This window comes from Fukomys damarensis, unplaced genomic scaffold (genome assembly GCF_012274545.1).
Source record: "Fukomys damarensis isolate Sample0158 unplaced genomic scaffold, DMR_v1.0_HiC HiC_scaffold_38, whole genome shotgun sequence".
In the NCBI taxonomy this organism is placed as follows: domain Eukaryota; kingdom Metazoa; phylum Chordata; class Mammalia; order Rodentia; family Bathyergidae; genus Fukomys; species Fukomys damarensis.
In genome coordinates, this window is record NW_022900950.1 from 40,636,063 (window position 1) to 40,652,282 (window position 16,220).

Consider the following 16,220-nt stretch of genomic DNA (forward strand, 5'->3'; position numbering starts at 1 on the left):
TACTGGGGATTGAACTCAGGACCTTGCATTTATGAGGCAGGCTGCAGAACCACTGAGTTAAATAAATCCCTGGCTCTGGAGTGATGTATTTCAAAGGAAAACAACCACTAACCCAGACTAATGTACTCTGCAAAACTATCTTTCAAAATTGATGGAGAAGATACTTTTATGACAAAGAGCACCTTAGCAACTTCATAATTATCAAACCAGCACTCCAAAAATTTTTAAATACCCTACGAATAGACAATGAGGATCACGACCCCAGGAAGCCCAACAGATTGAATTCATCAGGCACAACAAGAAATGAAACACAAAGTGGGAGAATCCAACAAAAAGAAAAAGTCATGACAAGGATAAGTCAATATGTATTAGTTATAACCATCACTGTTAATGGTCTCAATTCACCAATCAAAAGAAATAAGACTAGCAGAATGTGCAAGATCTAACAATATGCTGCATACAAGAGACACTTAATTCAAAAAGAAACTCACAGACTGAAAGTTAAAGAATGGAAAACAATATTCCATGTGAGAGGAGCCTAAATAAAGTCGGAGTAGCTATCCTCTTTGCAGTTCAAATGGATTTCAAACCAACACTGATTAAGAGAGACAAAGGAAACTACATCCTTGTAAAGAGAACAGTTCAAGAGGAAGAGATGAAAATCATAAAAAAAAAAATATATATATATATATATATGCAGCAAATACTAATGTAACCAACTATAAAAAAATAAATACTAACAGACATGAAAAGTCACATAAGCACTAATACAATAGTAGTGGGGGACCTCAATACACTACTGTCACAAGTAGATACATCCAATAGACAGAAAAACAAAACAAAACAAAACACCAGAACTCAGGAAAACTCTTGAACAAATGAATTTAACAAATGCTTACAGTGTTCCATCCCACAAAATCAGAATACAAATTATTTTCAGCTGCCCATGGGTCGTTCTCCAGAACAGACCACTTACTTGCTGATACAACATGTTTAAGTAAGTGCAAAGGAAATGAAGTTATCCCCTGTATATTACTAGACTACAGTGTGATGAAATTGGAGATCAACAGCAAAAGACGCCACAAGAATTTCATAAACACATGGAAACTGAACAACACACTACTGAATAACCAATGGGTCACAGAGCAAATTAAAGAAGAAATCAAACAGTTTCTACAATTAAATGACAATGATTTTTTAAAAAAGTAAACAAAAAGCAGGTGTATAATTTGATTTCTGCAATTTTTGTTCTGTAAGAAAAAAAATCTTTCTTTCTTCTTTCTCTCCCTCTCTCCCCTCCCCTCTTTTTTTTTTTTTTTTAATTTTGCAGTCCCGAGCTAGACAGGTGTTCTACCACTGAGCTATAGCTCAGCCCTAGTCTTTTCTGATTTAAAGTATAGTAACAGATAAATGAAAATAAGAATCACTGACACACTATTACTGTGATGAAGGATACACTGCTAAGCACAGGATACACACATATCTTGTGATTCTCCTTTACAGGTACAAAATATAAATGGATCCTAACGAAAAATGTGAATTTGATATTTTAAGTGAGAGCAATATTGTCTCAATCAAATCCTAAGTAAATAATTAAAAGACCATGCTGGTTGTGGTGGTGTACACCTATGATCCCAGCTACCTGAAAGGCTGAGGCAGGAGGATTATAAATTCAAGGACAGCCTATGTAACTTCATGAGACTCTGCCTGAAAACAAAGACTAAAAACGGGATGGGATATAGCTCAGTGGCATCATAAGTATGAACCCTGAGTTCAATGGCTATTACTATAAAACATAAAAACCCCAAAATCCAATAATGTTTTTAATTTCACACAAACTCATGTGCACACATGCACACACACACAATGCTGTCCAGTACTGTCCAGTGAAGTGGGGCAAGTCTGAAATGAGATGTAGTGGAAGTTCAAAGATGCAATGAAATTATTTATTGTGTTTAATCACAATAAAGTGATAATATTTTAGATATATTATGCTAACATATATTATTAAAGTAAATTCTTTCTTTAATATGACTATGAGAAAATTTAAAATTACATACATATAGCCTGAATCTGTACCTCATGTATTTCTACTGGACAAATTTGCTCTAAAACAATCCTGACAGGGAAACTTCATGGCTTTTAGGCAATAAACTCTAACCTTTCAGGTTTCAAGCAAAATAAAAGACTTCTGGCCAGGCATGGTGTTCTATACCTATAATCCCAACACTGTGGGAGACTGAAGTGGGAGGATTCAAGTTTGAGACCAGCTGGGCAATTTAATGAAAATCTGTCTCAAAATACAAAATAAAAAAGGGTTAGGAATGTAGCTTAGCACACACGCTCCGGGTGCAATCTCCAGTCCTGGGAAAAAAACAAAGTAAAATAAAAAAAACTTTTAAAATTAAAAATAGCATCCTCCATTTCTAAACTTTTCCCTTAAACTATAAAGAATGGAATTCCTAGGACCTCCTGTTGTATCTAACAGGTGACTGACAAGTATATTATACTGAAGAGTTTACTTCTAGAGTTGTTGCTTCTTTTTTTCCCCCATTCGTCACAAAGTTAAAGAAAAAATTTTATTGTGTATAATTAACAGATAAGTCACATATATTTACAATGGAGTACTACTCTGCCATAAAGGAGAGCTTTAGATATTTATAGCTAAATGGAAGGACCTTGAGACTTTACTCTTAAGTGAAATAAAAAGGACACCCATGTTTAAATACCACATTGTTTCTCTGGCATGAGAAGCTGAATGTGGAAGTAAGGACTGAGATGTATAATGGATGCTGGAAAATGGGAAGAAAGTGTTCAAATGGGAAGGGGAACAAAGGAGGAGGGAGGGGAAAAAGGAAGGAAGGGGGAAAAAGTGAAAATTGAAGGAAAAAATGGAAACAAAGCTTCTGTACATGGCTTGAGGGAGGAAATGGCATTAAAAAAAAAAAAACAAACTAAACTAAACTAAAGGAGCCAGGGACAAGAGCTTGAAGGTATTTTTTTCTGATGCCCCTACTTTTTCAGAGTAGCTGTCTATCTTCTCCTTTTCTGCCCTTTTCCAAATAAACCGTCTTCCTTTATAAAAAAAAAAAAGCCATATATATATATATATTTAAGGTATAAAACCATGTTTTGAGAAACATGTTATGTTGTGAAATGATTACAATCAAGCTAATTAACATATATACTACCTTACATACATACAGCGATCTTAATTTCCTCTGCTTAGAAACATTTTAAACAGTACAAGTAAAAAATACTCTTTATCAACAACAAAAAAATCTCAGCATCTTACTCCCAGAGATAGATTAAAACAAGCAAACACTGTTCTAAACAATTTCTTGATATTCCTATTTATTAATACATCTTGAAAATAGAAAGTTGGCAGTGCCATATACACTCTTTTGAAACCTGCTCTTTCACTCAATGAAGTGGAGATGACACTTAACCTCAATAAATTAGTATCTCTTCATGACATAATTAATAGGTCTTTTTCCATAACCCTGTGTTATGGCTTGTCTCTAAATGTCCCCATGTCTGCAAAGTAAACTAATTCTGAAACTACAGTTTCTTTAAAAAAGCTGTATGACATATTTCTAGGGAGACAACAGATCTTTGACACAGATGCTGGAAAGAGAGACTTAAAAGATGGACATATGCTAGGATAATCAGGCAGATATCAAATGGGAAGAGGATTCATACAGAACTCATGACTAACACTAAGTAGTGATTACTTACACAATTTTGCTTGTCACCTGTCACGGGCTAGGCATTCTGTCCAATAGTGCAGGGTCCCTTGACCCCTGGGAACTCACTGTACAGCAGGTTAGTGGTGTGTGAGCTAGTGACGCTTCATCTGTGGTTATGGCCATTCACCACTTGCAGTACTGTCTGAGCTCTGCCTTCTGTCAGATGAGCAGAGGTATTAGATTCTCACGGAGGCATAAATCCTACATGTAAACTGCACAAGAAATCTAGGTTTTAAGCTCCTTGTGAGAATCTAATGCCTGATGATCTGAGGTGGGCTGAGGCAATGATGCTAGCTAGTACTGGAGAGTGGCTGCAAATACAGATTAATAGCGGAGAGGTCTGACTGCAGAGACCATCATAAATCAGTTGCTTGTAGACTCATATCAAAACCCTATCAGTGAATGGCAAGTGACAACTAAGCAGCATCTGGTGGTAAGACTTTAGAGTGGCCAGTAGGTTGATGTACTTCATTTGTACAACTGCAGCTGGTGGCAGTCTGACAGAATCTGACACTTATTTTAGTCCATACATTGCCACTGGATTATTTTATTTACCACTTCAATCCTTAACTCTTTCCTGAATTACACATTTGTCTCAGTCACAGTTTTGATAAGTCCACAAGCTAACCTTAAAATGAGTAAAAACAAACATCATTGGATAGCTTCTATGAAAAGGGAAAAAGAAAAGGGGAAAAGACTCAATGATGACACAACAGAAGACTCTAAGACTGCTGACAAAAACAGCTGCATTTAACAGAAAATACCAACAGTCCTACATAAATTATGATTTCATTATAACAGGTGATTCACATTCTCCAAGCCTGCTTTGTATATGTGGTGACCAACAAAGGCATGAATCCTTCAAAACTATTTTACCACACAGAGACCAAGCAGTTACATTAAAAGACAAGTGTTTAGAATTTTTCAAAAGAAAAAAATGTGATATAAGGGCTGCATTCAAAGCCCAACTGTAGTTATGGAGGTGACAAGTGAACACTGGGATTTTTGACATTTCGTATGTTCTCCCAGGGCAGGATCACTTATCTCAACTTTCAGAAGAAATGAACATTACTTCACAACCACAAAAGACTCCTGAACTGGGAAGGAATGGATTCACAACCTACTTGTGAATAAGCCAAGTGAACTAGAAGAGGGTAACTGCTGAGAATGCAAATGATGGTGCCCTTAAAATTATTTTAGAGACAAATTTAAACCTCCAAACACTGGATTAAAGTGAAGGCAGAATATCCTGAGTAGCCACAAAAACATGGTAAAATTTACTTCTATTTCCAATATCCTAACTTTGCGAAACAGGGTTTTCCGCAGTAATACAAAAGCGAGATTATGTAGTTGATAAGACATAAACATTATTTTGGGTGTCAGTGTCTCTCATCATCTCCAGAGGGGAATGTCTAGTTGCAGGAAAACAAGGTCAGGGCTTCCACTGATTCTGAATTATGGTGTTTTAGAAATCTTTCATTACATATTACAATGTAATAATAATAATAGAAAATAAAGTACACAATAAATGTGCATTGAATCATCTCAAAACACTCCCAATCCATCCACAGAAATAGTCTTCCACAAAAGTCACTCCCTGGTGCCAAAACAGTGGGGAACTGTTACAATACTGGGGTAATAGTGCAAATCAGATAGGATTCTTGCTCTTGTAAAAATCATGTTTCAATGGAGAGGAAGAAACACAAATAGGCAAATCAGAATCACTGATGTGACAGATGAAACAAATAAAGTACATGGCCTCCAACAGCATGTAATTGGGACACTTGAGCTAATTTTGATAACGAAGCAGACTGCCCTAAAGAAGACCTACAGGAGAAGCACTTGAGGAGGAAAGAGTCTGTGCAAATACAAGAGTGAGGTCAGATTATGCAGCGCCTCTAAAGGCTGTGGGAAGGATTTTAAACAGAAGTAGTGCAGGCAATCAATTTTAAGTTTTGAAAGTGCCCCTTGGGCTGCAGCCTGATAGTCTGAGACCGATGATGTCCTGGATGATGGTGGCGGAGATGGAGAGCTACGAAGTGACCAACAGACTTTGGTCAGGGTTTGGATATATGGAGGGCCTGGGGGAATGTCAGGGTCGGCACCAAGTTTTCTAGCTTCTGTATATCAGTGCTATTTACTAACTACAGGTTGAGAGCTAAGGTGATATCTAGGTTAGACAGATGCTGAAGGAACAATGTCATTCAAGAGAGGCCTCAGAAGTATCAAATGTCTTTAATGGGTTAGGTAGGACAAGTATTTAACAGGACCTAAAGGAGATGGGACTAAATCCTTCTTAAAGTAAGATATGAGAAAATAAACTACAGTGAATAAAGACCACTCTTTTCAGAAAAGGCCATGGAAGGAGAAAGACAGAGCTAACATTGGAAGGGTATTGGAAGGGGTCAACGGACAGGGTTTGGAGAAAGATGTGTCAGACAGGAAAAGGGTGATACATAAGAGAGAAAAGAAGTGAACAGGATTAGGTTTTTAAGAAGGTGGAAGAGTATGCAGAGGTCGGAGAATTCTTAGGTGAGAAAACTCGTGTCTCTCAAAGGAGGGGAAGAAAGGAAAACAGGGGCATTATCCTGATTGAAATTCTGCTATTTCTTCAAGTGATAAAAAAAGGAAGCTTGAGGAAGCAGGACATTTTCAGTCCTCTCAATTGATACTGTCTACAATTAAGGCAAATGTATAATTTTCAACCATTTGTTGGGACTCAAGTACATTCAAAATAAGATTCAACCTAGTAAAAGTGTAAAGTTTACAAACTTAATATCAATTTTGTTCCAATCTGGAAGTTCATTATGAAAATCGAATGTTGCTGCTTATTATCTGAAATAACTGCTGGGTGATAAGACATGTCAGATACATCCAGTTAGAAACCTACCATCTTTCAATGTGCAGAGATGAAAACGTCCGTGAAGCTGCTTCTCGGGTTAATAATTTGAACCCACACTGTGTGTCCCTGATTCCTTTCACACAAAGGAACCACACCAAAAAGTGGAACCCATACATGAGGAGAGTACGGAAGTAAGAACGCTGAAAATAAAGACAAAATACAAATGACTTTTCCATTTATCTATGGGACACTGCAAACACCTAGCTGTAGACCACTGCATTTTAGTATTTCATTGACTGGACATTTCTTAAACACAGTATAGACACCATTGTTCCGAGAGCTTCACAGGCACAAGTGTACGAAAGGAATGAAGATGCCTACTGCCACAGCATTACAGAGGCACTGGAGAACAGCTTCTGATTTCCTGGATGTTGACTGAGTCAGACAAGACTAATCACGGGACCTGTGGGAGGCCAGGGCTTTAGTCTACCAGGATAAATAGGTGTGTGGCTGTTATGAGTAAAGAAAACATTTCATCTATGAATTTTATGCCTCTTTGACCTAAATATATTTCCATTTCAATAAAGTGATAGTCAGGCCTAGTGATGCATGCCTATACTCTCAGAACTCTGGGAGGCTTAGGCAGAAGGATCATAAGTTCAAGCCCAGCCTGCACAACTCATTGAGATACTGTCTCAAAAAAAAAAAAAAAGCCTAGGGAATGCAGCTCAGTGTGAAGGCCCTGGGTTCAATCCCTAGTACCACAAACATACATATGTACACATACATAAGATATAAAATTAAAAAAGGGAACACTGCCAGATGACACTTCCAAAACAAAACACTAAGATCTGAGTACATATTTCAATACTTAGCTAATGAGAATACCGAAAGATGTACAGTAAAGTATCACAAAGGCTACAGGCTAGAAAAGAGTTTGAAAAAAAAAACCCCAGTTTCTCTAATTAGGTATGCCCGCTATCTAATTAAATATACAGTAAAGATTGACTTCTTGAAAATTTTGGATATTAAACTTTAGTTTTTAATACAATATGAAGATTCAATATTCTTATTAGTGATTACTATTGATAGTAATGGGAAATAAAATTCCACTATTCATTAAACATTGTAAAGTTTAAAACATAATAGATTAATATCATTGTATTCAAGACTTTCATGTTTAAGACTTTAAAAAAAGATAGGATCTTTTAAAATGTCCTACAATTAAGGTAATGGACCCAATGATTGAATATCTAATATTCATTAGCAACATATTAATAGTCTTGGGAAAACATTTAATGTCTCACAGTATAAAATGAGTATTTCTCCTTTTGCTTTTCATAGTTATAATTTCAGTATTATTCTTCATTCACAAGGCTTTTTCTGTCATCATCCAACAGAATGATAACAGAGGAGAAAAAGCACCAAACTAATCAGACCTGTTTGAATCCTGGCTCCACTAGTGATTAGCGGAGCGACCTCAGCAAGTAACTCCAACTCTCAGTTTCCTCATTCATAAAGCAGGAATGATGATGCCTCCCTCCCAAAGTCATCGTAAGGATAAGAAAACATTACACTGAAGCCTTTAGCTAAGAGTTTGGCACAGAAAGTAACAGGAACTCAGTAATGGTTTTATAAAGGAAAAAAGCTTCAGGGCTTACTTTACTCTCCTGGCCACAATTTCACTTGCATAATAAGACCGGAAGGGAAGGGAGAATAAATACTTATCTGTGAAATATATAAAGTAAACTTTAAAAAATAATCTAGTACTTCTCACTTATCACTAGAATCATTACTTATGTCTTGATGGAAATATGTCTTACCTCTCTAAGTAGATAGGGCAGAAACCTCATCTTAAATTACTTTGGGGATCTCACACAGCTTGCTCAGTGCCTTCCATATTAAATACTTCCAATAAATACTGGTTGACTGATTAAACCTCCAAAAGAGCATTTATGCTTAGGAAAGGAACTAATAGAAATCAAAAGATAGAAAAATAAAATTAAAGGTAGACAAACAATACCTGCAAACTATTCTCCCTGAATAATTTTTAATGTGATTTGAGTGAGGTTACTTATTAGCAAACAGAAATATTCATAACTGTTGTTTGGATGTTAAGAAACTTTTATTTTAGGATACTATCTACTTATTAAAAAAGAAGAAACGTGTGACATTCGTTATTTAATTTCTAACACATGTAAAAGTATAACAAAGGTAAACCACAAAAGAAGCTCTTGCTTTAAATTTTGAAACTTGGCAAAATAGCTTTAAATTTAGAAGATACCTAAAATAATTTCATAGGATAGACTTGCTTAAAATCTACAGATATCAGAAAACTGCTAATGGATTCTACTTCTGAATCATTTAAAATGGTAAGTTCAAGAATATCTGGACCAATGTTATTGTTATATGAAATACATGGGAACATGAACACGTCTCAGGGAGCTAAAGTACCGCAGCAATGCTGTACCATGTCTGTCTTCCACCAGAGCAGCAAAACACAGAGGAAGATTAATACTAATGGAGGATATGTACAAAAATATTTCTAAGAGATATGTGTGACTTCTTTATAACAAGTGATTGAAGTTATTTTATTCTGCAATGTTCATAAATCTTTTCACTGTCCTCAGACTGACTGCCATGCAAGGTGTATATTATTCACAGAACATTAAGAGAAATGGGAGGCTTTGCCGCACCTTCTTGGACTTATGGCAGATACATGTATGTTTTGTCTTGGATACAATCTTCTGTAAGATAGATACAGTTCTGTAAGAATAAGGTAGATTTGGACAACAGGCAGGCTACTGGGCCGCAGGTATAAATAGTACCTACAGAGGACAATCACTACTCAATGGAGAATGAATTGGGCCTTCATTTCTTTCTAAAGATTAGCAGTCAATTCACTAAGGACCAAAAGCCCTAAATCAATTACTACTTTTGGAAATGGAGGAATAGATGGATGGAGAGATAACAAATTATAAATATCCTGGTATTAGAAATATCCTGGTAGAATCTAGTATGAATTTCTTAATGTCAGGCTGTAAGCAGGAGGAGGTAAAAGATTTAGACATAATCTCATTTAAATATGATTTCTAAGAAAAATTCAGAGTTTTCAACTGATGGAAGTTCACAGTAAAGAAGAATTTACTCATTAAAGAAAGCAAAGCACATGGAACCTTTCTACTGCCACCAACCATAAAAAGAGATGCCAACTCTATCCTGTCCAGATTACTCCAATGGTCCTCTTATTCATCCCTTGCTTCTTTCCACAAACTATCTTTTTTCCTTCACTACACAGGCTATCTCTTTTCTCCGCTATTAGTACATGTTTTTGGGTTACTGGTTTTCAAACTCAGGACCTTATGCTTGTGAGCCAGATACAGGCGGCACCACTGAGCTAAATCCCCAACCCCATTAGTACATTTTTTAAGAGGGAAAAATTTATTCACAAAATCCATGAATTAATATTTGGCTATTTTTATTAATTTTGTTTGCAGAAACAAATTTCTGTCATTTTTACATGGATAATTACACTGTATTTACAAGATCACACTCTTTTTTTATACAACCTAATAGCCCATGTTATGAGTCTCCATTATCATTAACTTTACTGGCTGCATATTTCATTGGGAAGATAATACTTCCTATTGTTGGAAATTAGTACTTTATAGTTCTAGGCGATTATAGTTAGAGACTCTACACTCAGGATTATCTTGAAAAAATTTCAGAATCATTGAGGGGTTTAAGGTTGAACCTTTTATTCCAATGGTTCTCAAAGTCTCATGTGCATAAAGGTGATTTGAAAAACTGTTAAAAATGTAGACTCCTGGTCCCTTCCCTACATTCTGATTTAATGTGACTGAACTGGTTTAGAAATATGCATTTAAAACCCTTCTCAGGGGGCCGGGGCTTTAGCTCAGTGGTTCCACTGCCTGTCTCTTAATCGCAAGGTCCAGAGTTTGATCCCTGGTATCCACTCCACCTCCAAAAAACCCTCTGTTAATTTTGGTCACACACTGAACAATACTGCATTATTCTCTAAACTACCTGACCATTCTAGAAGATAAATTGAGAATATAATGAACTGGGCTTGATACATAAAACCTACATTTTAAAATAAAATTAAAAGAATAAAACTGAAAAAACTCTGAATAGTATAATCCTGGGCTGGGGATGTAGCTCAGTGGTAGAGTGCTTGCCTAGCATGTACAAGGCCCTGAGTTCAGTCTCCAGCACTGCTAAAAAAACAAAAAGCATAAAACAGAAACAACTAAAAAAAAAGAACTTTGTAGAGACTAATTCTTTAATATTTTTTCAAGTTACTAGTTTTTCTGGTATAATATACAAAATGAAGAATTTAACATTAACTCTTCAGTGATAGATTCTTATCTTTCTAAAAAGAATATTTTAATTTAACAAATCTTATGTCAAAGTGCTTTTTCTAAGAGAAATCAAGTTAAAATATTTAAACTTTGACAATCAAATTTTAAATATCCTATATCCAAAAAGCTTGGGACCAGATGTGTTTCAAAGTTTGGTTTTTTTTTCCTTTTTTCAGATTTTGGAATATCTGAATATACATAATGAGATATTTTGAGAGATGGGGCCCAGATCTAATGAAATTCATTTGTTTCATATATACCTTATGTGTATAGACCAAAGGTAATTAATTTTATATAGTATCTTAAAATTATTTTGTAATTTTATAGAATTTTATACCTATAGCATCATGTTTGCACTCATAATTTTGGATTTTGTGTTTCTGGATTAGAAATGTTTGACCTGTAGAGCACTTAAGTGTGCCAAGATGAGAAATCTAAAGGCAAGCTGACTAGTTAAAAAATGCATCATTTAGAAGTTTGTCTTATAACTAAATGGGGACTCTTTGTCTTTAAGAAAAAAATAAAAAGAAATACAGTCTAAGGCAAAGTAAAACCTACATCCTTCCTGTATATCCTTTAAAAAAAAGAAAGAACTCTGAAATGTGCTAATCTTTCATTAACCTCAAGAACGTTTACATGTGGTTTAAGGGAACCTCCTTTTTAAGAGATTAAACATAACAGCTTATTTCTTATTAAAAAGTCTCACCTTAGCAATGGATTCTTTCTCCAAATGAGCTCGAGATCCACACGCAATAGCCATTTGATCCTGAAGAAAAAAAAACAACAAAAAAAAAGTTCTTCAATATTTAAGTAGCATTTATAAATGTATTTATTTCCAAAATAAATGTCTTATATTTAGGAACACTTAAACAACTGAAATATGTTAGAAACATTTAAAAAACTGAAAATACTGAATTTAGAATATGTGTAGCTCTGAGAAGCCTAATCACACTGAGGGGAACTGAATTTAACTTCAACAAGGCTAAATGTAAGAGGCATGAGTTCTTTAAAATTTGTATCTTTACATATACCTTCTGATTAAAACACTGTATTATTATTATTATTATTATTACTGAGAAAAATTAGTGGTGTCAACAAGTGTCACCACTAAATGGTATACACCTTAGAATTCCAAGGCTAGCAACTAAAAAAATACTATAAAAAAATTTAAAAAGATGAGTGGACACAAAATGAATATAGATACCTTAGCATGCACAAACAATCCGAAGACACAGTGAAGGAAAACACAGCATTTATAACATCAATGAAAAAGAACTATCTAGAAATTAACTTTATAAGAAATGTGGTAATATCTAAGTAAATATGTAATACAAGGCAAACAGAAGAATCCAACAGACAGACATACCATGACTATGGAGAGAAGGTGATAACAGCATTCAAAAGTCAGTGTTCCTAAAATTAATCTATGAATTTAAGGCTATTCCAATAAAAATAACAAAATGATTTTTCATTGCACTGAACAAGCTGATTTTATGGTTATTACTGAAAAAGAAACCATCAAGAAAAAAGCCAGGAGAAACATTCTCAATTACTCTCTTACCAAGAGCACTGTGAATAAAACTTAGCAGTTTTCACATTGTACTTGCATATTCTCTATAGAAATTATTTATCAAGATTACAAGTATTTACATAACTTGACCCATCAATAACAACATTCTTTCTATAAATACAAACACATGCATATGGGTAAAATGACTTTCATGTAGTGTTAATAGTTCAGTATTAAATGCATGTCTATCCAAAGGGATGGGCTATGAAGCCGTGAAAGAATGAGTAAGTACTTTTGTGTAAAAATATGCTTCAATTTCCAAGATACATTGCTAAATGGAAACAAGGGAACACTGTACATGCGTATCACATTACAATTTCCCATTTCTGAGAGTATATATACACATTTACCTGCAAAAGAAACAGATAACACTAGTTACTTCTGACAGTAACTGAGGTGGAACAGTTTCAGTTCCCCTCACTATGATTAGGCTTCTCAGCTATACATATACTAAATTCAGTATTTTCAGTTTTTTAAATGTTTCTAAAATATTTCAATTTTTTTCCCCTGAGTTTATTGGTACATCTTAGGTATACAGTACAGTTGCATTCATTATTGGGATCTTGTACCTTTACATGACAGGTCTTGGTTCTCATTTCTTCCCCTTGTCCCTGCCCTCGCTTCACCCCTTCTTCCCCTCCCCATTTACAAACACTTTTTTTTCAATTTTTTCATTTTCTCAGATTTTTTTTCTTTTCCCTTATTAGCTTTCCCCTACCCTTCCCACTTTCCCTACACCTTTAGCCCTTTTCTTCCTATTTCACATTGTCAATTATACCATTAGGATCTTATGTACTATTATAGTTTTTCACACCAGAGAAACTATTCGGTATTTACACATATATGACTTAATTATTTCACTTAGGAGTATATCCTCAATATGTATCCATTTTCCTATGAATGAATCTAATTTCTCATTCTTTATGGCTGAATAGTGTTCCATTTTATAGAAAAACCACATCTTCTTTATCCAGTTTCCAAAGGATGGGCAAACAGGTAATTTATTTTGGAAATAAATATATTTATAAATGCTACTTAAATATTGAAGAACTATTTTTTTGCTTTTTTTTTTTCTTCAGGCAGGATCAAATAGCTACTGCATGTGGATCTTCAGCTCATTTGGAGAAATAATCCATTGCTAAGGTGTGACTTTTCATTATGTATCTTCTTATACTACTTTAATTCTGAACAATTAACAGAAATAAAATTGGAAAATGCTCCTGATAGAGAAATGGTGTGTAAATTTACATATATATGACAAAACTTTAACCACTTAAAGTGTTTACCCTAAGCATCATGCTTTTATACATACTGACTATCCCAAGCATCAGCTAGGCAGGTGTTATTTCAACCAGTCAATTCTTGTACTGAATAAATTTGCAAAAAATTGTCCTTTTTATATTTCCCTTTATTATCTTATGAAAATTAATGAAAAAATTAGCAGTTTTTGGTCATCCTGTATTTAAATATTTGGACTAGTAAGTGGTTTTAAAGAAAGTCATGTATTATCTATCTCATGACTTAAGAAGCAATCATCGTGTGACAATATTATCTTGTATATTTGTTTTTTCTCTGTATTTAAAAACACCACAGCTGAAATTTACTCATGCTGTTTCACTTAAAATTTTTCCCATGTTCAAGATCAATGTCTAAACTTTTTACTAAAAGCATTTTAAGACATACACAAAAATAGACAAACATATACACAACAAAGCTGAAAATAGGACAATGAAGATTATATACCAGCCTTCAACAATTACCAACACATGTAAGCAGTGTTGTTTCACTAAAGCCTCTTACCACCATTCCAGTCAATCTGGAATTATTTTCAAATATATGGATGTCATATATTACATATTTGTATATGTAATATTCTTTGTGAGGATATGTATATTTGTATATACATTTGTACATAAATAATAAAATGGTCTAGGAATGTAGCTTTTAAAAAGTTATTCCTCAAAATTTTACATGGCAAAATTAGCTTGTCAAGTTGATTACAACTAAATTTGAAATCAAAATAGGGGTCCAGGGATTTAGATCAGTGGTTCTGCCACCTGCCTCACAAGCATAAGGTCCCAAATTCGATCCCCAGTACCCCCCCAACAAAAGACTGAAATCAAAGTAGACCTACAAAGCTGTCAGTCTAATGAATGCATTTAAATTGTAATATAAATTGTATTTATAACATAAATAAAAATAAATATAAACAATGTTTCTCCAAATAGTTTTCATACAAAAAATTAGAATTTTCTTAAAAAAACAAACAAACAAACAGGGATGAAGAAACTGAGTTGGCTGGTTGGTGCACAGAGGCTTCTTTATACTATTCACTTACTTTTACGTATGTTAAAAGTTCACAGTAAAACTAGTCAAAAGAAGAGCATGCCAACATACATCTCTATGATGGCTACATATAACAAAATTGGTTTTACTTTTGAAGGTTTTTCTTACTACCAGCTGTTTTGTGGTCTTTGTTTTCACATCAGTGTATTCAAAACTCTAGGGTTGAGGGTGTAGCCCCAGTGGTGAAGTGGTTGCCTCACATGCCTGATGCCCTAGATTCTACTCCCAGCAGAAGCACTTCCTCAGATACTTTATTTTATTTTGGTATTGGGGATTGAACTCAGGACCTTGCACTTGTGAGGCATTCCTCATATATTTTAAAATATAAATATTCAGAAGAAAAAAAATTAGCCCATTGAAAAAGTAGTAACACTGGTGATGTCTGGGTGATAGAATATATTTGGTTATTTTCATCCTTGAGCTTATTCCTGATCTTTCTAAAATGTTTTAGTTACACTATTATAATAAAAATATTTTATAATAAAGCAAAACAAAACCCTATCACATACCTGGATATTATATCCATTTTTTCTGTTATAATTTGCAGCAGTTAAGAATTCAATTGTCTACCTCCCTGTTCATGGTTTTCCTAAATTCCAGATAAGAAGACATATAAATTTGGCTTATTTTAGCCCTGTATTCCACTACAAGACTTTGGGTGTCATTTATGACTATAGGTTTTTTTTTTTTCCCCCAGCTTTGAGTTTATTGGTACATTTTAGGGCTACAGTACAGTTACATTCATTGTTGGGATCTTGAACCTCTACATGACGATAGGTTTTTAATGTAACATAGAAATCTCCCCTTAGAAATGACACACAGGGGCTGCGGATGTAGCTCAGTGGTGCCTCGCCTGCCTGGCAAGGTCAAGGTCCTGAGTTCAATCCCTAGTTCCAGGAAAAAAAAAAAAAAGACGATACACAGTAGTTATTCACTTGTTTCACAAATATATATTTTAACATCACTATATGATTATATGAAGTGGTAAGGCTTCTCTCCTAGAGAAGCTGACCTTCTGAGACAGAGAACTGATTACTTTAGACCACGCTCACTCAAATAATAATGTATCACTAGGGATGAAGACATCCCTGTGAGCCAGTTTTCTAAACAGGACTATAGCTCAGAACCATAAATTTAATCTTTTCAGATATAAATCATTCTCAAATCTTACACACTGTGTATTACTTTCTTTAAACAATCATTGGGCTCTCAGATATAAATCATTCTCAAATTTTACACATTGTTTATTACTTTCTTTTGACAATCATTGGGCTATTGAATTTCTGAAAATTTCTGTGGTTAGCATAAATTATTTTTTTTAAATTACTTTT

General features: G+C 34.4%; 1 protein-coding gene across 1 annotated transcript in view; it reads right to left on the reverse strand.

Moving 5' to 3' along the window:
- The window catches only part of Alg5 (ALG5 dolichyl-phosphate beta-glucosyltransferase), a 46,235-nt gene that overhangs the window by 11,422 nt on the left and 18,593 nt on the right, over nt 1-16,220 (reverse strand). Inside the window, exons 7-8 of the mRNA XM_010635236.2 lie at nt 11,680-11,739; nt 6,640-6,791 (exon numbers count right to left, since the gene is read on the reverse strand). Of these exons, the coding sequence (XP_010633538.2) occupies nt 6,640-6,791; nt 11,680-11,739 (212 nt within the window). The remainder of the gene's footprint in view (nt 1-6,639; nt 6,792-11,679; nt 11,740-16,220) is intronic.